Source organism: Desmodus rotundus, chromosome 7 (genome assembly GCF_022682495.2).
Source record: "Desmodus rotundus isolate HL8 chromosome 7, HLdesRot8A.1, whole genome shotgun sequence".
NCBI classification, from domain to species: domain Eukaryota; kingdom Metazoa; phylum Chordata; class Mammalia; order Chiroptera; family Phyllostomidae; genus Desmodus; species Desmodus rotundus.
Genome location: NC_071393.1, coordinates 35,063,579 through 35,089,533, shown reverse-complemented (window position 1 = coordinate 35,089,533; position 25,955 = coordinate 35,063,579). Strand labels below are relative to the sequence as shown.

Genomic DNA, 25,955 nt, shown 5'->3' with positions numbered 1-25,955 from the left:
GCGAGAGCTCCTGAAGGCTGGGGCGGCGGGGCAGCGCGTGGGGAGCGCGCGCGGAGCTGGCTGGAGGCGCGCGCGCTCCCCACTCCCAGCCCCCGAGCGGCTCTCGGCGGGCTCGGCGCCGCATCGCCGGTGCAGCGCAGCGCAGCGCGGGGCAGCGCCTCGGCCTTCCGGCGGCGGAGACACAGCTGCGGGGTGAGCTCGGGCATGAAGGCCCAGAGGAGGGCTCTGCAGGGGAGCTGGGTGCAGGGCGAGAGGTGGTCACTCCCTCTCTAGGCTTGTACCCTACGCTTCACCTTTGTATGCAAGGGGCAGGCCAAGCATCCAAGATGCTGGAGAGATGGAGAGTCGAGGTCACCTTCCTTGTTTAGAGCTGGGGGAGAGTGTCCCGGGTGACCCCAGGTCCTCCAAACCCCACCATCCCCAGCCCCAGCTCCCTCAGAGGGAACCCTTGTATTGGGTGACGTCAGGCTTCTGGATTCTGGAGCCTGGGCCTTGGGCCCTTCATTCCCCCCACCCCCACTCCCCACCTGGAGTTCCCTGGAAACCGGCCTCCCTCCTCCTCCTCCTCGGGATGGCACACGCGATCCGGGATGGGGGAGACTGGAGATGGGATAACTGTGGCCTCCTTTGGGTCCTTCCCCACAAGAGGCGCCTGCAGGTGGGCCCAGGTTTGTTACCTGCCCTCCCCTCCTCTCCGCCTCCCTGGGCGACCGACCTTTGGAAGGCTGGCCTGAGCCACCTCAGGGCTTCTGGGATGGGTGCATTCATTGGCTTGAGCCTGGGGTCTGCCCGGCTCGAGTGGCTTGTTGGGTGTGCCGCATAACACCCGAAGGAGTCCGCAGGAGTCCGTCACGGGGATGAGGGTGAGGCGTTTGGGAACCTGCCCCTACCCCTGCCTCCGGGAGCTCCAGGTCTGGGGGTGGGGAGGACCAAGCAGAGACTGAGAATTCATCTGAGGTGGTTTCGACCCTAACGCCCCAGCTGCGGGATGGAGAGTTAGGGGAGAGCAAGGCGGACTTTCCTGCGGACAGGAGGAGCACAGGGAGGAAGGGAGGCAAGAGCCAGGCAATAGGAAACTTCCCGGAGGAGGTGAAATCTGGATGGGAGGAGAGGCAAGAGGAGGCCTTCCTGGGTAATGGTATGGGCGAAGGAAGACACAGAGGTGGGAATTAAGCACAGCTTTTCCCGACCTGCCACGTGAGCCCATGGGGTGGGGGAGTCTGGAGATTTTGCAGCCAATGCCTTACCGGTTCTGCCTCCGAGGGGCAGGGCTCTCTGGAAGGGGGGGATGGCTCTTGCAGGGGCATCGCTGGTGGAAATGATTCTGTTGGGGCTACACACGGCTTGCTAGCCGAGATTTGATCTGGGTTTGGTGAGCCTGAAGGCTAAGTCCCCAGAGCTGAGCGAGGAGTGCGTCTAGTGAATGGGCCACAGAAAGAGGGTCTTCTTGGGCTAGCGGACCCATGGAATCCTTTCCCTGGCTGGCGGGCCTCCTCTGAACAAGTTCATTCCTCTCTCTGGGCACCTCTGCCTGCACCTTTGTCTAAGGGCAAAATAATAGGGTTAAGTCCTGACCTCCCTTGAGGAAGCTGCGTGTTTTAGTTTATAGCATCCCTCCCAGTTCTTCTTCCTCTTTCTTTTCCTTTTCTCCTGATTCTCTCTGTCTCCCTCCCCACAGCATTTCCGCTAGGGGCTGCACTTCCTTCTCTGCCGACAGCCTGGAGTCTCTGAAGGTTTCCTGGGGCTGTGGGGCAGCAGGGTTGACAGAGGCTGTGGGCTTGGCCTGATTGGGGAAGGGCATCGGTTGCTCCCCTCCCTCCCTGTGGGAGGGTATCCACATCTTACACAAGAACAGAGACTGAGAGTGGTCTGTGTCCTGCCCTGTGTTGGGTCCCTCTGTGAGAGACTGAGGGAGAGATCAGGTGAGAATGAGCGACGGCTTGGTGCCCAATAACCGGTTTAGAATTTAAGCAGCGGGATGTACAGCAGGGATGTCTGGAAAGGTTTCCCAGGAGAGGTGGGGTGTGAGCAAACAGTAGTACTTAAAGGAGCTGAGGGGCTCTGGTGTAGGGGCCCTGGGAGCACAGGGGTGGCTAGGCATGATCTCGTGCACGGAGCCGGGTGCTGTGCGAAGCAGGTCAGCCTGTGGTAGAGGAGCAAAGGGTAGTGGGACAGGAGGCTCGACACAAGACCTCCGATGCCAGGCACAGGATTCGGAGGGGCTGCTGAAGAGGAGTCACCGTAGGGCAGTGATGGCAATGCCAGAGGAGAGCTACTTTATGAGTGTGAGTCGTGGTTCTGGAACTTCAGGGTCGGGGTGGGTAAGGGGCCCAGAGGTCAAGCAAGAGGGGTAAACTTCCATCTTCGGTAGGCGGGCAGGGAGGAAACGACCATTTCTGTGTGAAGGATGGAGGGCTCGTGCTGGGGAGAAGGGAGGGCTGATGAGCAGGCAGCCCTGGTACCAGCCCTGGGTCTCTGGCCTAATCCGAAGCCAGGCTCAAGTGTCCTCTCTCTGCCACGGGCCTCACTCTCTCCACTGTGGCAGCTTCTGCCCTCCCAGCTTCACAGTGAGAGATGGAATAAATTATAACCTGGGTTTTTTTTTAATTGACTTTCTTAGAGAGAGAGGAAGCGGGGTGGAGAGAGAGAGAGACAGACAGACATTGATTTGTTGTTCCACTTATTGATGCATTCAGTGGTTGCTTCTTGCACGTGTCCTGACTGGGGATGGAACACGCAACCTAGGCGTATCAGCACGATCCTCTAACCAATTTAGCCATCCAGCCAGGGCTCTAATCTGGGTTTTCAAAACAAAATTCAGGTAGTATTTGCTATCTTATTGATACCTAGGGTGGTCCTTTCTTCTACGTCTTTGGAGGGATATGTAGCACCTGCCAGCCTACGCTGCCAACATTTTAGGAAAGACTCAACTGAGGAGCAAATTGCTACTTTTCCCATTTTGCAGTCAAGAAATTTGGTTTGCAGAGGCCAGTCAATTCTCCCCCTTTTCCTGCATCTCCTTCACACACACAGGCTCGTTCGGGTGACCGTAGTCTCCTGCGGTCCTCCCAAGCCTAATCTCCTCTGGGCTAACCCTCATAAGCCAATGGAAAGGTCTTGCCCTGTGCTCTGGCTTCTCCCACTCTGAGTCATTCGTACTTCACCGCACTGACTTCTCTGTAACCATGGTAACCTTTGGAAGACAGCCTGGTACCGGGGACCGGAGCCAGAGTTAGAGTCGCCTCCTGTGAGGCTCCTACAATCCAGTTATTACCCACCCTCTCCCTGCCTCTCTTCATTGTCTCTTTGGAGGACTTCAGTGCTGGGCAGCAGCCTCCCACTTCACATCCCACTGTCTCACAGGAGGCGGTGCCTCCTTCAGCTGCCCCTTCGACTGGGCACACCTGAGTCTGGCCCATCACGGGCGCGTGGCTGCCTCTGAAATCTGGAACTCCAGCATGCTCTGACCACAGTCCAGCTTTTACTTTACTGCTTTGGGACCCTACAGAGACCTCATTCCCTGACACCTTTATCTTCTTTACACCATGGCATTCACCTTCTGTGTCTTTTCCGGACCTCAGGGTCCAGGATTTTAACCATCCTCTGGCCCATGCCCCCAGCTACCCTGCCACTTTGCCTGTGGGTCCCAGCCCAGCAGGGGAAGATCCAGTTTTGGATGCTATGCTCAGCATCCAGAAAGCTTCTGGGGGTCATCACATTCCAGGGCAGCCTGGGTCTGCTTCCATGCAGACCCAGACTGGAAAACCTCTCTGAAAAAACCTTTCTAACCCTAAGTTCTCTACTAGTTGCTGCTGTTTTAAACCAGTGGCTTTGTCTTATTATGAAAACGATATATGACCATTGTAGAAGTCTTAGAAAATAAAGATAAAAGGAAAGAAAACAAGGAGCTGATCGTCTAACTATCAAAAGATGGACCCCTTGCTTCAGCATCGTCACCGATACTCGGTGTGTGTGCATGAAAGTTTCAGCCAAGGTTTTGAAAGGCTAGTCTGCTAGGCTTGTTGCTTCCCTCTTCGTCTCCCTCATGTTCCTCATTCCTCGGCTGCCTGGTCTCTACTCATTGCTCCCTGAAGCTGTGACCTCCTACTTGCCAAGTCAGCCCTCTCACATCCGCCTGCTCCGTGACCACGGGCATCGCTGACCCAGTCGAACAGTCATTAAAGAGACTGCAATATAATGAAGCTGTGTTCATTGACATGAAAAATTTTCATGAGATATTGTTGAGGGGCAAGAAGTAGGCTGTAAAACAGCATGTCTAAAATGGTCTTATTTTTGTCATATATACATTAAAAACAAAAACCAAAAACCTGGAGGTCAAACTGTTGAAGAGTTGGACTCTGAGAAGGTGGATTTTGAAAGAATTTTTAGTTTTTATGTTATGCACTTTTTTTTTTAACATACAGACACACACACACGAAGGGAGACCCCCCAAATTGAATTTATTTATAAAAATTGTGTATTTATTCTTACATGTTTAAACTTCAGTTACCTTCAAAGTGCTCTCCAATTGATGCAATACACCTGTCGAGATGTTTTTTCCATTGCTCAAAACAGTTAAAAATTTTTTTCAGAGAGTGGGTAAGGGAGGGAGAAAGAAAGGGAGGGAAATATTGATGTGAGAGAGAAACATCAATCTGTTGCCTCTTGCAACCGACGGGGGACCTGGCCCGCAACCCAGGCGTGTGCCCCAACTGGGGCTTGAACCAGGGACCTTTTGGTTTGCAGGCTGGTGCCCAATTCACTGAGCCACACCAGCCAAGGCTCAAACCAGTTTTTGAACTCATCAGTTTTGATGACTTTTAGTGCTTTCACCTCTTCCACATTGACAAAATATTTCCCTTTGAGGACTTTTTATCATCCAGGGACACAGAAAAAAGTCACTCGGGATGAGATCAGAGAAATAGGAAGGGTGGGGCATGGCGGTCATGCAGTTTTTTTATTAAAAACTGCTGAACACTCAGCATGGTGTGTGCAGGTGTGCTCGTAAATCACCCATCATGAAATGGGCAAACATGTTGAGTGTTCAAAAAAAATTCACTGTAGCTGAACCCAGCCTCTCACAACAACGCCAGCTGGTACACTGATATAGATGGGTTCCTAGAACACTCCCCTAGTGGGGGAATCCTGTACTACAAGGGGCCTGCCCTCCAGAAGATAATTCCTTTTTTTTTCTTTTGGTCCTCCTTCATATCATATATGAAGTCTGTCCAGAAAAAGTTAAATAACAGGAATGGTTTGTGTGACATCAATGTAACCTGGCAGCCAAGGAGAGTGAACTGGAATGTGTGTGTGTGAACAGTGATGACTTAACTGTACTGGTCAGTAGGGGCGGAAGATGCCGGCCGTCGAGTGAGCACGTGTACTGTGTGGTTGTCACATTCAAAATGACTGAGTAGAGCAATGAATCTGCATCGGATTTTGTGTTAAGCTTGAACATTCCTCTGTGGAAACTATTCGGATGATTCAGAAGGCTTTGGGGACGATGCAATGAGTGCAGCAGAAATGCTTCAAATATGAATCATTTGAGAGTCTGTTGAAAGTGACCCACATTCTGGAAAGCCGGCAACAAGCAGAACACCTGAGAATGTAGAACGTGTAGGGGCTGCAATCAATGAAGATTGGCGACTGACAGTGAGAAATAGAAGCTGATGTGGGGACTCCAAACACTACTGGCTTTTCCCAAAACTAAAATCACCTTTGAAAGGGAAGAGATTTCAGGCCATCAACGAGATTCAGGAAAATACAATGGGGCAACTGTTGGTGATTCCAACAAAGGATTTTGCAGAGTGTTTTGAACAGTGGAAGAGATGCCGGGAGAACTGGGTGAGGTCCCAAGGTGCCTACTTTGAAGGGGACTGAGACATTATTGTCCTGTGTACAGTGTTTCTTGTGTCTTCTTCAATAAATGTCTCTATTTTTCATATTGTGTACATGGATACTTTCTAGACACACCATTAAAAATATGTATATATTGAATCCTCACCTGAGGACATGTTTATTGAATTTTGGAGAGAGAAGAAGACAGGGAGAGAGAGGGAGAGAGAGAGAAACGTTGATATGAGAGAGCAACATTGATGAGCTGCCTTCTGTAGGTGCCCCATTCGGGAACCGAACCCACAGACAGGGAAGGAAACATTGATGTGGAGGAGAAGCATCCATTGGTTGCCTCTCGCATGCCCCTAGCCAGGGACCTGGCCCGCAATCCAGGCATGTGCCCTGACCAGGAATTGGACTGATGACCCTTAGCTCTGTGATCTGACACCCAGCCAACGAGCCCCACCAGCTGGGGCAAGGCTTTATTTTTTAAAAGAAGAATAGAGTCCTCTAGTGGCTGGCAGAAATTTGGGAATAATGTTCAAATCTGCCCATGGCCTTCCAGGCCAGGGTGACCCCACCCCTGCCATTTATCAGCCCTATTTTTGCCTTCCTGTCCTGCCTTCCACTTTTGTGTTTCATCTTTGCTCTACCTCTTTCTCTTCCTCGGATATACCGCGCTGTTGCTCTCCTGGTCTCCACTCCGCCCTCTCGATTCTCTTCTTCCTGGGCCAACTCTTACTTACCTTTCAGGATCCACCCTTACGAAGCCATCCCTACTTCTTCCAGGACGGACCCGGGAGGTTCTCCTCTGTGTTCTCCCAGTTTTTCGCACTTGCTCCCCCAGAGCGCTTCTCAGGCTGTGTTGTAATTTCTCATTAACTTAGCTGGGTCCTTTCCTCTGACTCCCTCTCTCTCAACTCCAGACCGCCTCTGACATTAGCGAGAAGATCAAAGCAGATGCATGGGACTCTCCCTGTCCTTTCCAAGGCCTTGAACCTACCTGCATCCGCTTGTGTCATGTTCTCCTTCCTGCTTGTTAGGGTGGAGGCTCGTCTCGCCTCCTTTCGTTGGACCTCACGCTTCTCCTCTTTTCAGCGTTCACCTTTGTCTGTTGTAACTGCACCTTTCCCCTGGACCCTTTACATCTCTAGCTTATTTCCGTCTTAAACGAACCATCCTCAGCTGTAGCCCTTCCTGGACCCCATCTCCCGTGTAGGTCGTGCCCTCTCTCTCTATTCTCTTTCTGGGCATAAGCAGCCTTATTCAAAGACCTGTCTACACCTGCCTACCTGTTCGACTGTAGACCTAATTTGGCTGCTACTCCCGGCCCCACGCCCCCAAAGCCGTTTTTGCTGGGGCTACAGGTGACGTGACGTTACTGAGCAGAACGAACACTTTCAGCCCAGCCCTTTTCATGCTGTCGCATTTGTTCACCGTCTACGCCTCACTGTGGAGGGTTCACGCTCTTCTGGTTTTTCTCCAGCTCATCTTCTTCTGCCGACTTTTTCCCCATGTATTTATTCTTAAGTTATATTTTCTTGATTATGCTATTACAGTTGTCCCAATGTTTCCCTCTCTGTCCCCTCCACCCGGCAGCCCCCACTCCCTCGAGCAATATGCACACATTTGCTCATGTCCATGGTCTTTGGCTTCTCCGTTTCCTCTGCTGTGCTTTACATCCCCACGACTGTTCTGTAACTACTAATTTGTGCTTCTTAATCCCTTCACCTTCTCACCCATTCCCCCAACCCCCCACCCCCCATCTGGCAGCCACCAAACTGTTCTCCATATCACTGATTTGTTTCTGTTCTGCTTGTTGGCTTAGTTTGTTTTTTACATGTAATTGTTGATAGATACGTATTTATTATCATTTTATTGTTCATAGTTTTGATCTTTTTCTTAAATAAGTTCCTTTAATATTTCATACAATACTGGTTTGGTGGTGATTAATTCCTTTACCTCTTTCTTGTCTGGGGAGCTCTTTATCTGCCCTTCAATTCTAAATGATGGCTTCGCTGGATAGAGTAATCTTGGTTGTAGGTTATTGCTTTTATTACTTTGAATACTTCTTGTCAATTCTTTCTAGCCTGCAAAGTTTCTTTTGAGAAATCGGACAGTCTTATGGGAAATCCCTTTAGATAACTACCTGATTTTTTCTTGTTGCTTTTAAGATTTTGTCTTTATCTTTAGCCTTTGGCATTTTGATTATGATGTCTCTTGGAGGGGGCCTCTTTGCATCCATTTGTTTGGGACTCTCTGGGCTTCCTGAACCTGTATGTCTATTTCCTTCACCAAATTAGGAAAATTTTCTTTCATTATTTTTTCAAATAGATTTCCCATTTCTTGTTCTTTCTCTTCTCCTTCTGTCATGCCAATAAATGTTGGTATGCATGATGTTGTTCTATGGGCTCCTTATATTATCCTCATTTCTTTGGATTCTGTTTTCTTCTTGTTCTGGTTGGTTGTTTTTGCTTCTTTGTGTTCCAAATCACTGATTTGATTCTCGGCTTCATCCACTCTGTTGATTCTCTGTAAATTGTTCTTTATTTCAATTAGTGTGTCCTTCATTTCTGACTGGGTCTTTTTTATACTGTTGAGGTCCTCACTAAGTTCCTTGAGCATCCTTATAACCAGGGTTTGAACTCTGCATCTGACAGATTGCTCATCTCCATTTTGTTTAGCTCTTGTTCTGGAGTTTTGATCTGCTCTTTCATGTGAGCCATGTTTCTTTGTGTCCTCATTTTGACAGTGCCCCAGTGTTTGTGTCTGTGTATTAGGTGCAGAGCTGCTGTGACTCCCTGTCTTGATAGCATGGCCTAATGTACTAGGAGTCCGGTGGGGTCCAGTGGCACAGCCTCCCCTATCACCCAAGCTGGATATTTAAGGTGTGCCCTTCATGTGGGCTGAGTACTCCCTCTTCTTGTAGTTGAGCCTTGATTGTTGTTTTCAGATCAATGGGAGGGATTTACTCAGGCCGGTCAGCTGCAAGGACTGGCTGTGACCCCCAGCCTCCACCCTCTGTGGAGGATCAGCAGGAGCCACTCCACAGAGCAGGGCTTACTTTACAGGCCTTGCTGAGGCCAGCTGCTGCTTGCTTGAGAGGATTTAGGAGGATCAGAAGCATGAGCCAAGAGAAGCCATTTGTATAGAAAAGCCCCTGTTAACCGCTTGGGTGAGCCCCTAATTTGGGTTGCGCATAGTCTCAGGGAATCACCAGGGCAAGGCAAATAGTGTGAGCCAGGTTGATGGGGTCTCAGATATAATGCCCACCACACTCTGTGGCTCTGTCAGGGGAGGGCTCAGAAGAGGAGCAATGGCCTCTGCCAGTACTTCTGTCTCAGGAAAAACTGTTCCTCAGTTCTCACCCTGGTGCCAGACATTGAGTTCCTCCCTGTATACCACTGGTGCCTTTAAAGCTGCTGCCCCAGTGCTGGAGCTCAGAGGGAGTGAGTCTGAGTAAGTCTCTGCACAGGCCCTTAAAGAGGAGAAACCGCCAGGGAGTCCAGCAGTTTCTTCCCCCGACTCAACCTCCATTGGCTTTTACAGCCAGAAGCCGTGGGGACTTACCTTCCTGGCACTGGAACCCTGGGTTGGGAGGCCTGGAGTGGAGTTGGGACTCCTGTCTCCTGAGATACCCCTCTCGATTTTTATCTGCCTTAAGTTTGTGTGGGACCAGCTCACTTTGTGTCTCCCCATCTCTGCCCCTCCTACCTGTCTGGATGGATGGGCTTTTTTCTTTAATTCCATGGTTGCGAGACCTGCATTCCACTTGGTTTCTGCTGGTTCTGAGTGATGGTCGATCTATAGCGTAGTTGCGATTTTGCTGCGGGTGTGTGAGGAGGAGAGTGTGTTTACCTAGGCTACCGTCTTGGAGATCTTCTTGGAGCTTGGGTATCATCGTCAATGTTTTGAACAGATAATACATTTACATGATTCATCATTTGAAAAGATGTCCTAAATTTTATCAGTTCTAAGATGAACATTTGGATATTTCTGAAAGCATTTTAGTGTCTATGTCTTAAAATTTGGGGGATCTTATAATTCCAAGTTGGCAGTATTTTTGTTTTCTTTTGGAAAATAAAATTAACGATCTATCTTAACACCCATGTTGCCTTGGGGTAGACGGCATAAAGATACGTAGTAACAATTCCGTTTTCTCTGCCCCCCAGGGAACCGCAATTATTTTTTTCTCACTCTCCTACTAGAGATTGTTTGTGTCCATATTATCAAATACGAAGTAGACAGGGTGGGGCAAAAGTAGGTTTGCAGTAGTTTGTATGGACAACAATACAATAATTAGTAAATAATAATACAAGAATAAACTGTTTTGCATGAACACAACTGTAAACCTACTTTTGCCTCACTGTGTGTGTATTTTCCCCTAAGGTTTTACTTTGAAAAATTTCAAAGCTACAGAAAGGTTTAAAGAACAGTGCAATGAACACTCGTTCTAAGGTATATCACCTAGCTACATCAATTTTTAATATTTTGTGACATTTACTTTATCTACCTTTTTTCTTTTTTTTTTTTTTTGCAGAACCAGTTGAAAGTAAGTTGTGGATAAGACATTGTACCTTTGAAAACTTCAGCATTTATCTCTTAAGAACAAGGAGATTCTCCCGGGTAACTACAATGCCTAAGAAATTTCACATTGAACAGTGATACCGACTCTGCCATCTATGTTCGAGTTTCTCTACTTGTCCAAAAGTGTCCTTTAGAGCTGTGATTGGAAAATCCAGGATTCACTATAGGATCACTCATGGCATTCAGATTGTGTGTATCACAATCGGGGGTGCGTGACGCCCTTCGGCCCCGTTATCAGAAATGCTGAGCTCGATCATTTGGTTGGCCAGGTCTTCTCATTTCTGAAGTGCTCCTTCTCTGTTGTGACTAATAAGTAATCTGAGGGGCAGCACTCAAACTGTGTGACCCCCCTGTTAGCAGCCATCCGTCACCCTTATTTGTATGAGTTCTTACACAAGGGTTGCAAATGGTGATTTTTAAAAATTCTGTGATTCTATTATCAGAGTGTTTTCTTTCTCCTCTCCCTTTCTTTTGTAAGTCATCCTAGACTTCTGTGTTCTTTTCTTTTTTAAGTGTATTTTATTGATTATGCTATTACAGTCTTCCCATTTTTCCCCCTTTTCTCCCCCTCTGCCCTGCACCCCCGAACCCTCCAGCATCCACCCCACTTAGTTCCTGTCCGTGGGTTGTACTTTGACTTCTGTTTCCTGCACCATTTTTGACCTCTCCCCGTCTATTTTCTACCTACCAATTATGCTTCTTCTTCCCTGTACCTTTCCCTCCTCATTCTCCTCCTCCGCACTGAACTCCCTCTGTGTGATCTCCATTTCTCTGATTCTGTTCCTGTTCTAGTTGTTTGCTTAGTTTTTGTTTTTGTTTTTTTAAGTTCAGTTGTTGATAGTTGTGAGTTTGTTGTCATTTCACTGTTCATAGTTTTGATCTTCTTCTATTTCTTAGATAAGTCCCTTTAACATTTCATATAATAAGGGCTTGGTGATGAGGAACTCCTTTACCTTGACCTTATCTGGGAAGCACTTTATCTGCCCTTCCATTGTAAATAATAGCTTTGCTGGATAGAGTCATCTTGGATGTAGGTCCTTGCCTTTCATGACTTGGAATCCTTCTTTCCAGCCCCTTCTTGCCTGCAAGGTCTCTTTTGAGAAATCAGCTGACGGTCTCATGGGAACTCCTTGGTAGGTAACTCTCCTTTTCTCTTGCTGCTTGTAAGATTCTCTCCTTCTGTTTAATCTTGGGTAATGTAATGATGATGTGCCCTGGTGTGTTCCTCCTTGGGTCCAGCTTCTTTGGGACTCTCTGGGCTTCCTGGACTTCTTGGAAGTCTATTTCTTTCACCAGGCTGGGGAAGTTTTCCTTCATTATTTCTTCAAATAAGTTTTCAACTTCTTGCTTTTGTTCTTCTCCTTCTGGCACCCCTATAATTCCCATGTTGGAATGTTTAAAGCTGTCCCAGAGTTTCCTTAGTCTCTCCTCATTTTTTTGAATTCTTGTTTCTTCATCCTGTTCTGGTTGAATATTTATTTCTTCCTTTTGTTCCAAATCGTTGATTTGAGCCCTGGTTTCCTTCCCGTCACTGTTGGTTCCCTGTACATTTTGCTTTATTTCACTTTGTGTAGCCTTCATTTGTTCCTTCATTTTGCGACCGAGCTCAATTAGTTCTGAGAACATCCCGATAACCAGTGTTTTGAGCTCTGCATCAGATAGGCTGGCTGTCTCCTTGTCACTTAGCTCTTTTTCTGGAGTTTTGATCTGTTCCTTCATTTGGGCCATATCTCTTTGTCTTGGCACACCTGTTATGTTGTAAAGGGCAGGGCCTTAGGTATGCACCTGGGCAGGGCAACACTCTTTGCTGTGTTGTGGTGCTGTCTGTCGGGGAGGGAGGAGAGGGGAACCATGTGGCATGCTTGCTCCACTCTAGCCAACTTTGTCGTGTGAGACGGGGAGTTTCTCCCGCCGTGGCAACCCCCACAGTAGTTTACAGCTAGCTCTGAGTCTTTAGTTTCCTGTTCCGCCAGCCCCACCTCACCCAGCCTCACCTTCGTGGTTCGCTGCCTCGCCCTGCATATCCTTTCCACTCGGCTGCCCACCTACCAGGCTGGGTGCATGTTTTTTTAACTCCTTGGTTGTTGGAGTTCTGTGCAGGCTGATTTTCTGGCACTTCTGGTTGTTTATTGTTTTTAGATTGGTTGTTATCCTTTTGGTTGGGTGAGGAAGCGACGCATTTCTACCTACGCCTGCATCTTGGCCGGAACTCCCACTTGTGTATTCTTTTTATTCAGTGTGTTATAACCCACCCATGACTATTCATATTTTTCCACTTTTTATTTTGAAAACTTTCACACTAAAGTTGAAGTAAAAGGGACACTTTCTACTCTATAGCTTCACCCAGATTCCCCAGTTGCTAACATATACCCCATTTGCTTTCATTCCGTCTGTATCTATCTCTTCAGAATTTCCCATTTTATGTTTGAAGTGACCTCATAATACATTACCCCTAAACACTTGAGCACATACTTCCTCAGAACAAGGACATTCTCCTACCTAACCTCGATGTCATTGTTGCACCCGAGAAATGTAACACTGGCACGATATTATTGTCTAGTTTAGAGTCTGCGGTCAAGTTTCCTGTTACTCCAGTGACGGCTTTTATAGCGCTCCCCCAATCAAGGTTTACACATTGGTTTCTGTTACGATGTATCTTTAGTTTCCAGTATTTTAGACAATCCCTTATCTCTTTACTTTTTTTTGGGGGGGGGGTCTTTTGGGATGTGGGTATTTTTTTAACAGTCCACGTCAGTGTAGGTTTTAGAATGCTCCACGATTTGGGATTTGTCTGATTGTTCCTCGTGATTAGATTCAGGTGAAACATTTTGGGTCCAGAACACCTGTGTCCAGGTGATGCTGTGCCCGTCTCCCTGCACCACGTTGGGAGGCCGTAATGTCCATCTGTCCCATTGTTAGTAAGGTTGAGTGTGATCATCTGGTTAAGGTGGCATTGGCTAGCTTCCTTCACAGTATAAAGGCCCGTTTCCTTTTGTTACTAAGTAATCTTTGGGCTAGTACTTCGAGGCTCTGTGACTCTTTTCCTCCCAACAGTCTTGCCCAGTGGAAGGTTTAGCATCTGTTGAGGATCCTTGCCGGAATCAGCTATTTCCTTAGTGATTGCAAGATGGGGAGATTCCTCTAATTCCGTTACTCCTTTTACATTTATAGGTAGCATTCTTCTGCAAAGAGCTTTCTTTCTTCCTCCTTTTCTCTTTAATTTTTTTTCTTTTCTTCTTTATTGGCTCTGGAGAGAGGGAAAGGGAGAGAGAATGAGAGGGAGAGAAACGTCGATCAGTTGCCTGTGCCCCAACTGGGCACTGAACCTGAAACCCAGGCGTGTGCCCACTGGAAAGTGAGCCCGCGACCTTTCGGTTTGCAGGGCAGCATCCAACCAACAGAGCCACACCGGCCAGGGCCTCCTTCTCTTTTTAAAAGTGAATGTCACTTTGGACTTATGAATTATTTTTTAAAATTCAGTATGTTATTGTTGTTGTTATTACTTTGATACTCGTAACTGTCCCAAATTTGGCTGGTGGTAGCCCCATTCAAACCGATGTCCTTTTGACGTGCCCCCATTCATTATGTACCTTCTTGTTTCTGTCACTGCAAGATGTTCTGACTGGGGGTGTCCAACCTTTTGGCATCTCTGGGCCACACCGGAAGAAGAAGAGTTGTCTGGGGACACACGTTAAATACATTGTAACACATAATCGCAAAAGAATCTCACAATGCTTTAAGTAAACTTGCGATTTTACGCTGGGCTGCGTTCACAGCCGTCCTGGGCGGCGTGTGGCTGCGGGTGGCGGGTTGGACGCCCGTGTCAGGATTAAGCTTGTGTTTGTCTTGGCTTGGGACCAGCCACATGTGTACACAGGGTCTGGCACAAATAACGCCCCTTTTTTAATTACAAAATCATAGGCACGTAATTCTGTAACATAACAATATCAGACGCAAGCACACCATATGACATTTTAGGTGAAGTGTTCTAATTAAAACTATAAGTCATTACACCGATATTATTACCCTACCAACCGCACTCGAGCAGGCGTTCCCTTCTGCCACTCCCTGTATTTTGAGTCATGCGATCGTACCGATCCCTCCAGGTCAAGTCCAACATCTCAGGACTCGTTTTCCCTTCCCTCATTCCGTGTTCTGTCTTCGTACTCTCCACAGGGATAGCTCAGGCTCCCAGAACACACGTTCACTAGCGTGCTTTCTCCTGCACTGCCCATGAACAAGTTTCAGGATCGCCCCCTTAGAAACAACAGTAACAGTGAACCTGCTGGTGTACAGGGCACTTTCCCAGTTGTTGTTGTCCTTGAGGTGCGTGTGTCAGAGAGAACACGGAGTACTGGGAGAAGTGACTTACTTGGCTACGTCTTTTTCCTGCGGTTGTGCCCAGCGTCACTTGTTTTTGTTTATTTCAACTCAAGGGCTTCCTTTGGTGTCTGGTGTAAGTTTTTGATATGTAAGACATTATATGTACAAAAGTACGTACAAATCTTTACCCAGAGAAGTCACACGACTCATCCTAGCCCTTCCTCCATGTAAGGTTCTATGTCATTCGTTTCTGGTTTATTCTTCCTGTGTTTCTTTTGCAAAAATAAGCAAACGAGTATGCGTATTCTTACTTCTCCTTATGTCTTACATAGAAGGTGGCACACTGTGCTTGTCTGTACTTGGTTTTTTCCACTGGACAGCGTGTCCCGGAAGCCACTGCACAGCAGACACAGAGACCCGCCCCCTGCTCTGCCTCTGCGCTGTGCTGCACTGAGGGGCGTGCCCCGCTGCACTCAGGCGGTTGCATCCGCGTAACTTCCGACATCTCGCTGATAGCGTCCCGCTGAGCACCCTGCATCTGTTTTTATTTGCGGGGGAATAAACAGCAGTAGGATTGTTGAGTCAAGAGGAAAATAGATTATTTTCCTTTCCCCTCCTTAAAAAAAAACACACACACAAACGGTCGCATATTACACAGACTATTCTGCACGTTGCATCTTCAGTGACTAGTAATTGTGGAGATCTTTGCACAGCAGTGTTTTTAAAAGTAGCTGCAGAGGGGTCTGTTGTAGGGCTGTCCCGTGTCTTTAATCAGCCCCCATCGATGACACGTAGGTTGTCTCTGCCTTTGGTCTTACAAACAACACTCCGTAATGCGGCCGTGTAAGGGTGTCGTGTCATGTGGGCCCCGAGCATGCTTGTCTTTTTCCCTTTGTGGTAGATATTTTGGGTTTCTATGTCTGTATTTGACTTCTTCATGAAAAGTCCACCAAGATTGTAATTGCCCAGACTTTTAACTGGATCCAGAGAGATTTGACTGGAACTCTAGGAGGATTCGTTTTTCTTTTTCTGTGAAGCGAACTTTTCAGTGAAGTACAACTAGAAAAGTGCACAGACCGTGCCTGTGTGTTTGATGAATTGTCACCAGGCCAACGCCTCTAACACCATAGACTTGCTCTGTCTGCTTTTCAGCCTTTCAGAACGCTCTACCCAACCTGTAAATGGCGCGCTGCCTTAGCACTTGGCCATGGCCGCTTTCTGGTTTTGACTGTGTGCGGTGCATAGCTCCACCAAAGCCACTGTTGTAGTGAGCTGAGTGCTCATCCACTTCCTTGGCCTTAGCTCAGTGTACGTCTCAGCACAGACCCGGTGCTGAGCCAAGACCAGAATAACCCCCATGCTCCCCAAGCAGCCCTGTCTGGGGGTCTTGCAGCGCCTGAGACCTGGCAAGCCAGTGACATAGCTACTTGCTGTCTTCCCCAGAACCCTGTCTTTTCTCCCGGGCGCCTCCCGTGATGGGGCTCCCTGTTAACAGGCCCCACCCCTCTTAGGGTTTAAGCTGGCACCGAGTCTTCTTGACGGCTCCCTCCCCAACTCCCCAAATCCACCTCAGGGCCCCCGTCAAACTTGCTGCTAAGGGCCTCAGGCATCATTCCCTGTCCACCTCCCCTCCACCGCTTTGGCTTTCTTTCCTTTATCTAAAAGTGTGAGTTTCCTTCAGGGTCTCTGGCTTTCTTTCCTTTATCTAAAAGTGTGAGTTTCCTTCAGGGTCTCTGCGAGCTTCCTCCTCTCCCCAGAAGGCTGCCCTGCGCTGGGCAACTCCTGTGTGCTCTGTAGCGCCCCTCTGCTTCCCAGACCAGGTTAGATCACCGTGATGCATGCTGCTGGTGTTTTCGTACTGGCCACCCTTCCCTTTTGTTTTCATGCCGGGGGCAGGGACCACCACATCGTTCCTATTCATGCTGTTTCCCCAGTGCCTGGCAGATTATAAACCCCCGAAGCGAACACATGCCTGAAGGCAAAGGCAGGAGGCAGGGGAGCCTCGCCTGGGACCCAGGCCTGGGTTCTGCCTTACTCAGGGTCGAGGAATAGGACTTTCTCTTTCAGAGGTCTCTGGTCCCCTCGAGCCCTCTCTGTCACTTGCCTTTCCCCGCATGGGGTCCCCTTTGAGCTTTCTTTCCTACCCTGGGGCTTTCTGTGCTTAGCCTTGGTGCCACGAGGCCCAGGGTAAGAATGCCCAGAAGGAGGCGGCTGGTGGAACGGCATCTCAGCATCTCGTGAGGTGGGAGAGGTCTTCACTGGGCTCACCCCTCTGTGATAGGGGAGCAGGGTCCTGCCCCAGGGAGTGTCCAGCCTGGCTGGGGCTGAGAGAGGGGCCTGGTTGGGATGGGCCATGATCCTCATCCTTCTCTGGCTTTTCTTCATTCCAGTTCAGGACAAAAAGGCTGGGCCGCTGGCACCATCATGGCAGGTAAGGAGAGGGCGGGCCATGTGGGCAAGACATGCAAGTGAGCACAGTGTGGGTGGACCCCTTCCTAGGCACTGTCTAGCCCTCTCTCAGACCTCTGACCCTGGGGACCAGGGATCGAGCATCCTGATGCCCTGGTCCTACTGGTCATTGGACTGATGGGTGGCATGGGTGGCACAGTCCCTGTCCCCTCTGTCATATTGCTGTCTAATACTCTGAGACCTTTTCCTTCTGGTTTCTGAGTTGGGTGGTCTCTGAAGGCTCAGGTTCAGGACGCCAGAGCCGGAGGGACTTTTAGGGACCATCTAGCTCAGCTTTCATCCCACTGGATAAACTGAGGTCTGGAGAGGGGCGGCAGCTTGCCCGAGAGCAGAATATTGGAGTCGAGGCTGGAACTCTCATCTCCAGACTAACCTTTCCCGCTCCTTCTCCTGGAACTGGCTCCCGGCTGGGGCGGGTGCTGCACCGCTGATGGAGAGCACTCACTGGTTTCTTCTGAGAGACAGGGACACGGCTTTAGGGCTTTTGGTCACCTTGGGAAGCTCACAGAGGAAGCAGGGCTGGTTGGGTAGGGACAGCAGAGTGGCCTATGATCACAAGGCCCGACGGGCAGCCTGGGCCAGATAAAGAATGATGGTGCTGGATTTTTGGGAAGGGGAGCATTCACGGTGATGCCGTGCGCTGCGCCTCACCCACAGAGAAAGTGAACAACTTCCCACCACTGCCCAAATTCATCCCACTGAAGCCATGTTTCTACCAAGACTTTGAAGCAGACATCCCTCCCCAGCATCTCAGCATGACCAAGCGCCTCTACTACCTCTGGATGTGTGAGTGCTATGGATGGGGGCGGGGTGGGGGAGCGGGGCACTGGGGTGGGGCGCCTGCAGGCTGCCTGTCCTTCAGCCCCATTTGCAGCATTTGCACGGGACAGTAAATCTTTCCCTGCCCAACTCCCTAAGAGCCCCTCTCGTGGGCCAGCTTCTCAGCCGGGCCTCAGTTTCCCTCAGTCCCCCCATCTAGGCCCCTCCTTCCTCCAACACACGTAGCCCATTGGCAGACCATCTGATGAGGGTCTCTGTCTCTTGCTCCCCCTTTCCTTTCCCACCGGAGTGGTTTTCTAGGGAACCCCAGATTCTGAATTCAGACAGGGATCCTTCCCTCCAAGCCTCATTGTTCCCGTTTTGTCTGGAACGATGCTCAAAGAAAAGAGCACTCAGCTGGCAGTTGGGAGAGACGTGAGCCAGGCAGCTGGTCACTCCATTTCCCAAGCGGTAGGAAGAGGGGGTTGGCTCAGCGATTGCGGCCCCACGTGGGGCTCTGTCGTGGTCAGTGCCTCTGAGACTCCGGAGTTCTAATGTTCTAAGACTTCGAGGTCGTGCATTTAAAGGCCCCAGTTTCTGATGGTTTATGGCAGGTTGGTGGGGAAGGTATCATCTTAGGGGGTGGGACTTGGCTGTGCCCAGACTGGTCATAGGTACCTCTTAGGTACAGGCAAGGAGAGGAGTCTGACCATGCTGTTCTGGGTACCATCCCCGAGGAATGCCAGACACCCACAGAGTGTGGTTAGTCGGGGTCTGCCCCGTGTAATGTTGCCTTGAGTAGGTCTGCTCTTAGCAGCTTACCTGGGGAGATGGTTAATTGTGCCAGGAAGGTGGCGAAGAACGCTATCTTTGCAGCAGTTCCTTCATGGAATGGTAGGAAGAGTATGCGGACAGGCAGATTCAATTTCAAGTCCAGGCTTGGCCTTTGGGCAGCCATGGGGCCATCTCCCCCCATGTAACATTAGAGAAGGAAGGGACAGGGCAGGTGTGGCCAGGTCTGTAGGTGTTGGGAAGAGAATGAGTAGGCTGTCTCTGAAGGCTTCCATTTTTTCCCCATCAAAATAGGAAATAGACATGGGGGTGGGAGCTTTGAGGAGACTGGAATTAGAATGAGAGCATGTTTGTGGACAGAGGATAGGGACACTGTTCAAAGAGCATGACCTCTAAGATTTCTGGGCCATGCACAGCATCCCTCTGAGAGGTCCTACCAGCGCTCTGGGGTTGGGGGCGCCCCTTTCTCCCTAGTAACACTCAGCTCGGGTCCAGATGGGAGCTGCGCTCCTCCAGGGTGAGTGTGGGTAGAAGACAGGGCAGAATCTAAGCTGGATAAAAAGAGAGAAGTGGGCACAGAGAAAAGCTGATGGCTAGAGAGTGGCCAAGTCACCGGGTGTCAGCTCCAAAGAGGCAGTGGAATAGTTGCAGGAGAGGCAACCAGGTAAGCTGAGCTGGAGAGCGCTGGGACTGGGAAAAGAGGTTAAACCAATGTAAAAACAGGTTGATGTCTGGTTTATGCAAAAGCAAATAAAACCAGCGAGAACACCAAAGTTCCAGGAAATTTGGGGGCGGTAAACAGGAATGGAGGAAATGCAGATGAAAGGCACAGGAAGAGGGCACAAGAAGAGGGCCTGAGGTGAGTAAGCCCGCACAGGCAACAGTGCTGTCCGGGCAGGCGTGGGGAGCATCCCGCCTGACCCTGGGCTCTGGGGCTCTGCCCCTGAGCATGTCTCAGTCAGGAGCTGGATTTAAGGGCTACAGATGTCTTCCTAAGTCCTCTCTAGGTACCTGCCAGATGCTTTTCTCCCAAAGAAATGTATCAAACCCTTGAGATGCTTACAGGTTCTATTCAGACGCTAGTCCCATAGATGCCTGGAGTTTGAAGCTAAGATTGAGCCCACCTGCCTTTGTTTATTCAGGTCTTTGTGGAGCCTTAAAGGGACTCAGCCTAATGTTTGAGGAAGGGAACACCCTGTGTCAGAAGACCTGGGTGTGTGTTAGTGCCAGCATCAGATGAGGAAGGAGTCTGAGGCCCCCGATGCTGGGATTCTGAGGTTCATATGTGGGCACAGACGAGGGGGAGCCTGGGTCTTGTCCTTGGGGAGCTTCTAGTCTGGTTGATGAGCTGGGATTTGTATTTGAGGAACCATGAGGGCAGCCTAGGTCTGCAGGGGGTCAGAGGGATGGGAGGTGAATAGGCTGCAGTAGCGAAGGAAGGCTTCTCGGAGGAGGTGGCATGATAGTTGTCTAAGAAATGGATTAAACACTGAGATCCCAGCCACCACTGCCTGCCCCATTAAAGTGCAGGGCAGATGGTACAGGGGCTTGAGAAGATGTTTCCTCGAGGCCTCTTACTTTCCCCTTTTTGGGCCCCTACCGTTTGAGAGAAGATGTAAGGTGGGTGCCCCGTGCCTTGGCCTTAGTGATTACTGTGGCTCTGGCGGGGCCGGAGGCTGAGGCTATTCTTAGAAGGAGAAGAGCTTTCTGCTCCCCCCCAGGCTTCGGAGCCCTTCAGCAGGGCTTGTGGGTGTGAGGCTCTGGATTTCTGCTCTGGAGGCTCATTGTTCTCTGGGGGTCTTAGATCCCCAGGAGCGGGTGTGGGGCGGGGGCTGGTCTGAGCTCCCAGCTTCCTTTCTTACAGTCTGTACTCTGTGTGTGTGGATATCCTCACCGATGTGGGTTATGGGTGTGAATGTGTATAAATGTGGTTTGCGTGTGTGGTGCGCGTGCATGTCTGCATCTCTCTGCTTACACTGTTTGCGTGTGTTCGGCTGTTTTGTGTTGAGTTGCGGGTGTGCGTGTCCGTGTCTGCGTGCTCATGTTGTCTCTGCCTGGGCCTGGTGGTTGTGTTCATGCCTGGTGTCCGTCTCTGTGTGTGCGTGTGCTCCTGGGTTGCAGTGAACAGCGTCACGCTGGCCGTGAACCTGGTGGGCTGTCTCGCGTGGCTGATCGGAGGCGGGGGAGCCACCAACTTTGGCCTCGCCTTTCTCTGGCTCATCCTCTTCACACCCTGCTCCTACGTCTGCTGGTTTCGGCCCATTTACAAGGCCTTCAAGTAAGTGGTTGGTGCTGACCCTGGCTCCTAACCCTGCCTCTTTCTTTGCTCCTCTACCCTCTGTCTTCTCTGCATATTTTCTCACCTTTTCATTTCTATTATTATTTTTTTTCCTGTCTCCCAAACTTAATTTCCTTCCTTCACCCTCAGCTCAGACTGCCAAGTAGGATTTGGGCTTCCTGGGGGCTCTAGGGAGGGCTGGGTGTCAGAGCCTTCCTTTTAGCTCCTTCCTTCCCCACTCTGCCTAGGGGCGTGGGCAACATAGCGTAGAGACCAGGCCTGTTTTAGTTGTGCTTTCCCAGGCAGCTGCATGTTAAGTTTTGACAATGGGGCCACTCACCTTGGTGGAGATGCCCATCCTGTGCCCATGGTGCTGGCTGATTTCATGCCTAGCACCCATATGCCATCCATATGCCGCCGGCACCATTTATGTGCTCACGAGGTCACCAGCTCTGTGCCAAAGGGCCTCCCGCCCATCACCCATCCATGCGTCCGTGGGGCCAGCTGTCCTGGTGCCAATAGGGTGTCCCTTCTAGTGCCAATGGGACTTTCTGTCTCTAAGCTTATGGGACCATCGTCCACGTACCCGTGGAGCTAGCTATCTGGGTGCCAATGGAGTTGTCCTTCCCCTTGACAGTGGCGTTGTTTATTTCTGCCACAACGGACCCATCTATTTTTGTGCCAGTGGGGCCAGCCATCCCTGTGCCGGTGGGCGGTCCGTTCATGAAGAGACGCCTCCCCATGTAATGTCGCACAGACCAAACATATGGAATCCTGCAGTGATCCACGAGTAAACACGGTCCCATTTTGGCCTCTGTCCGTTGTGTGCTCACTTGAACTTGGAAGGGTCTGGGGGCCTTGAAGGCAGTGAGCCCTGGGCCCTCTGCCTGGGTGATGGGAGCCGTATCCTCTGTTGCAGGACTGACAGCTCCTTCAGCTTCATGGCCTTCTTCTTCACCTTCATGGCCCAGCTGGTCATCAGCATCATCCAAGCCGTGGGAATCCCAGGCTGGGGCGTCTGGTAAGAGACTGAGGTATCTGGGACTGACCCAGGGCTGGCACGGGTGGCACCTTGGGTATGACTTTGTCTGCCCCCGTGTGCTGAACTGCCTAGCCTATGGGGAAGGGTGAAGGGCTCAGGCTTGTGGACACAGCCGCAGCATCAGAGGAGAAGGAGAAGCTTGCGGTGGTTTCTAGGGGCTGAGGGTGCCAAGCCTCATGGGAGAACCTGAGCAGAGGAAGCCTTGTGTCCGAGAAGCTCACCTCCTGAGCCATGGACGGGGAGGTTCTTCCTGAACCACCAGCAGGCCCTGTGGGTCTCAGTGAGATGGTCCCTTTGTATCCAGTGATGGGGCCCCTCCGTGTGACAACCAGATGGCCCCTTACCCGGGTTGGGTGGAGTTACACCTGGGTGGCCTTCGCCACGCTGGGTAGCCCCACAACTGGCGTCTTCCTGCAGCGGCTGGATTGCCACCATCTCCTTCTTTGGGACGAACGTTGGCTCCGCGGTGGTGATGCTCATCCCCACTGTCATGTTCACAGTTGTGGCCGTCTTTTCTTTCATCGCCCTCAGCATGGTATGTGGTTAGCTCACAGGTGAGCGGGTGGCCTTGGAACGGGCACTGATCTGTAACAGCCTCTCTTCTAAATGATAGGAGGACCCAGAGGTCTTCCGGGGACTCACTGTGGAATGAATGTCTTGGTGGACTTCACTCCTGCTGCACACAGCGTGGGTGGGAGGGAGGACTGGCTGTTACAGCGAGCTGTCTCTGGCTCCCATGGCTTTCCTGGGTGGCCTGCCTTTGATTAACCCTTCCTTGTGCTCCTCCTCCTACAGGTTCATAAGTTCTACCGGGGCAGTGGAGGGAGTTTCAGCAAAGCTCAGGAGGAGTGGACCACGGGGGCGTGGAAGAACCCTCACGTGCAGCAAGCAGCCCAGAACGCAGCCATGGGGGCGGCCCAGGGTGCCATGAACCAGCCGCAGACTCAATACTCCGCCACCCCCAACTACACATACTCCAACGAGATGTGAGCCCGCCGAGCCTACCGAAAGGCAGGGCTGAGGGCTGGCGGGACAGGGGCTCGAGCCCCGTCCTTTATTGTGGTGACCAAGCAGGGTTCCCCCTCCTTTTCCTCCTTGCCCTTGTCTCCTCTCCTGTTTGTACCAGACATCGATATCTATATCTATATGATTATATAGATATATATATATATCCCTGGCCCCTTTGGGTCGTGCTCTGAGCATCCTGCGAGCTGTGGGCTGCACATGGGTCCCCATGTGGTGGCTGTGTCCGTGTGCCCTGTGAAGCAGTGTGCAGTGGAGGTCTCTCTTGTCCTGGTGCTAGATGTACGTTTAGAACTAACCCAGCCTCCCCCCTCTACCAGGCCACTCCCTCTGACTGACCGTGGCCCAGGGACCCATCCTGGGCAGGGGCGTAGCAGAGAGAGCCTGGCTCCCTCCCCAGGGTTATGAGCTGAAACTGCTTCCACTTTTGGTCTGATTGGGAAGCAACACCTTCTAGCACTCTAGCACTTGAGGTGGCAGGGGTGGCGGTGGTGGTGGGTTGGAGGGTGGGGACGGGCAAGGGGTCTTCCCTTGCTCCTTCTGATCTGGGTCGCTTCCTCTGCAACCTCCTCCTACTGGCACATTCCCTGTGGCCTCGTGCCCAGGGTTTCTCCCTTCCCATGTGGCTTTTCTTTGTCTTCCCCAAGGCTAAATGTCCCAATTGTATCTGCTCCTAAGACTGAGCCCGTTCTCAGACCAAGGAAGCTGATAGGGGAGCTGAGTCTTATCCATGATGTGAGAGGGCGCACAGATGCAGAGCCCCGCCATGCACCTGACTTCCAGGAAACAGCAGTGCAGGGCCATCTCCCTGATTCCCAGAGCTTGGCCTGCAGAGGCAGGCTCCTGTTGGCCCTGCCCTGCTCCCCCTCCTCTTCTCAGAGCCCTCTCCAGCCCCTTGGCCTGTGCCTCTCCCCAAATCCCCAGCTGCTGTGGCCTGATGCTCCCACCCTACCCTGCCTTTCCCTGAAGAATTGGGAGGTACCCAGGCAAATGTGCAGCTGGAACAGAGGATGTGTATATAGTTATTGGCTTCTGGGTGAAGTCTGGCTGGCTCGAGCCTGCTGGGACGAACTAGGTGTCTCTGGGTGACTGACCATTGGATTCCCGGCAGCAGTAGCTCTTCTGTGTGGATCTGGTCAAAGGGCTGGGCCCGGAGGGAAGATCAGAGGAGAGGGCAGGCCGGGTCCAGTGAGAGAGGTGCGTGACTCCTCCACGCCAGCTTGCCTTTGGTCACAGGGCAGCTCTGGGCACTTGAACTCAGGAACCAGGAAGAAGCACAGGCCCAATCTTATCTGCAGGAGTAATGGCTGGAATGGGATTTCAGGTTAGTAGCAGTGGGAAGGGAGGCTCTCTGGCCCCCCGCCCCCCACCCCCACATCAACATAACTTGCTCCCTTTTGCCTACTGGCCTTGGTTCTTGGCCCTTCCTCACCGTGCCAGAACCCCTCTCTCTTCCACGACAGTGATTTCAGGCCTGTAAGGCTATTTATTCTGTTTCCAGCATTATGCAAATGTTACTGGGAAAGACCTGGCTCTCTGAGGCCCGGAGGGGAGTGGATTCTCACTCATGGAATAGCTGCTTGTTTTCCACTCTCCCCTCTACCTGGGCAGTTGTCCTGAAAAACCAAACCCTGTCTGCCAGTGTGGGCTGGTTCCAGCTTAGACCCTAGCCCCTGGGCTCCCAGGAACGATCCTGAGCTTTGAGCTCCCAGTACTTCATGTTCGTATAAGGGGAACCAGGGCCTCTGGAAAGTTCTCTTCCTAGTGGTCCCTCAGGTTTGGGCCAGATTGTGACTGGCTGTCTCCTCTACCACTCTCTCTCTGGAAAGCATTTGTCACAGCCCCCAGTGCACTAGGTTTAGGTTCTTCCTCCCCTGCCCCTCCCCCAGCCCAGACTTCTGCTTCCCTTTCTTCCAGTCTCCACTGTAGCTCTGGGAGGCCAGTGCTCTAGCTGCCAGCCCAGAATCCATGATCTGCTGGCTACCACCTCCAGCTGATTTCCCTCTCTCCCTCCCTCCCTTTCCTTTGTCCCGGCTTAGACCTGGCCATGCTCTGGCTGCCCCAGGGAAGGCCTGCTACTTGTGTGTGGCTGAGTGTGTCCAGGCCCTGGAGTGCTGCATCTCCAGGCAACTATGCACTTTCCTGTTGAAGGAACCAATGTAAGAAGTGGGGGCTAGGCCCAGATTCATCTCTGCTGGGTGGTTTCGGGGGTGGCATGGAGGCAAGAAAGCCCAGGTCAGTTCTGGGAATCCTCAGGTCTGCAGCCAGTCAGTGACCTGCTTTTGTGTTCTGCTGGTGCCCGCTGCTGCTCCTTGTTCCTGGGAGACACAGACCGTCCTCCACCTGGCAGTTGACCTGCCTGAGCCAGTGTGTCTGTATGTGGTAACTGAGTGAACAATAATAAAAGGGGACATTTGGCCCTACGCGTCCTCCAGTCTCATGTGTCTTCGCGTGTGCCTGTGGTGTGTGGGTGGGGTGGGTCTGCGCAGCCCGTCATTCCCGGAGTCCAGAAGTCACCTCTGCGTGGCTCTTTCTCTGAGGCAGCCATCCGTAGGCCTCGAAATAGCCACAGAGGTCCCCTTCCGGTTAGGGAGAGTAGCCCCAGCTCCCGCGATGGACTGGCAGCTGACCGAGCAGCCTTCACAAGCACTGGGAGTTCCAGGGTGCCGCGCTAGAGAATAAGGAAGGCTGTGAAGTGCACCCCATACCTTCCTGTTGCTGATGCCATCCCTCCATCTGGGCTGCTGGGGTTTTCTTGTTTTGTTTTAACATTTTTTCACTTTTCATTAATTAATTTGAGAGAGGGGAAGGAAGGGAGGGAGAAAGGGAGAGAAACATAGATGCAAG

The 25,955-nt window shown here is 51.0% G+C and overlaps 1 protein-coding gene across 3 annotated transcripts; it reads left to right on the top strand.

The window, feature by feature from the left end:
* Positions 1-25,542, top strand: SCAMP5 (secretory carrier membrane protein 5). Of its 3 annotated transcripts, none has more exons than XM_053928719.1 (7): positions 1-191; positions 17,136-17,176; positions 17,872-18,000; positions 20,887-21,043; positions 21,963-22,064; positions 22,503-22,620; positions 22,881-25,542. In XM_053928719.1, exons 2-7 carry the CDS (start codon positions 17,170-17,172, stop codon positions 23,073-23,075), a joined length of 708 nt encoding a protein of 235 aa, XP_053784694.1. In that variant the 5' UTR covers positions 1-191; positions 17,136-17,169; the 3' UTR covers positions 23,076-25,542. The 3 variants fall into 3 exon arrangements, with proteins under 3 accessions (XP_053784694.1, XP_053784695.1, XP_024413255.2); XM_053928720.1 differs by lacking the exon at positions 1-191 and adding an exon at positions 10,374-10,387; XM_024557487.4 differs by lacking the exon at positions 1-191 and adding an exon at positions 10,389-10,461.
* The last annotated feature ends 413 nt before the right edge of the window (positions 25,543-25,955 follow it).

What these genes read in the sequence shown, in the direction of transcription:
- SCAMP5 (XM_053928719.1), top strand. An exon ending in CCCATTTACAAGGCCTTCAA is followed by an intron (nt 21,044 to 21,962) that starts GTAAGTGGTTGG and finishes CCTCTGTTGCAG; the next exon opens with GACTGACAGCTCCTTCAGCT. An exon ending in ATCCCAGGCTGGGGCGTCTG is followed by an intron (nt 22,065 to 22,502) that starts GTAAGAGACTGA and finishes GTCTTCCTGCAG; the next exon opens with CGGCTGGATTGCCACCATCT.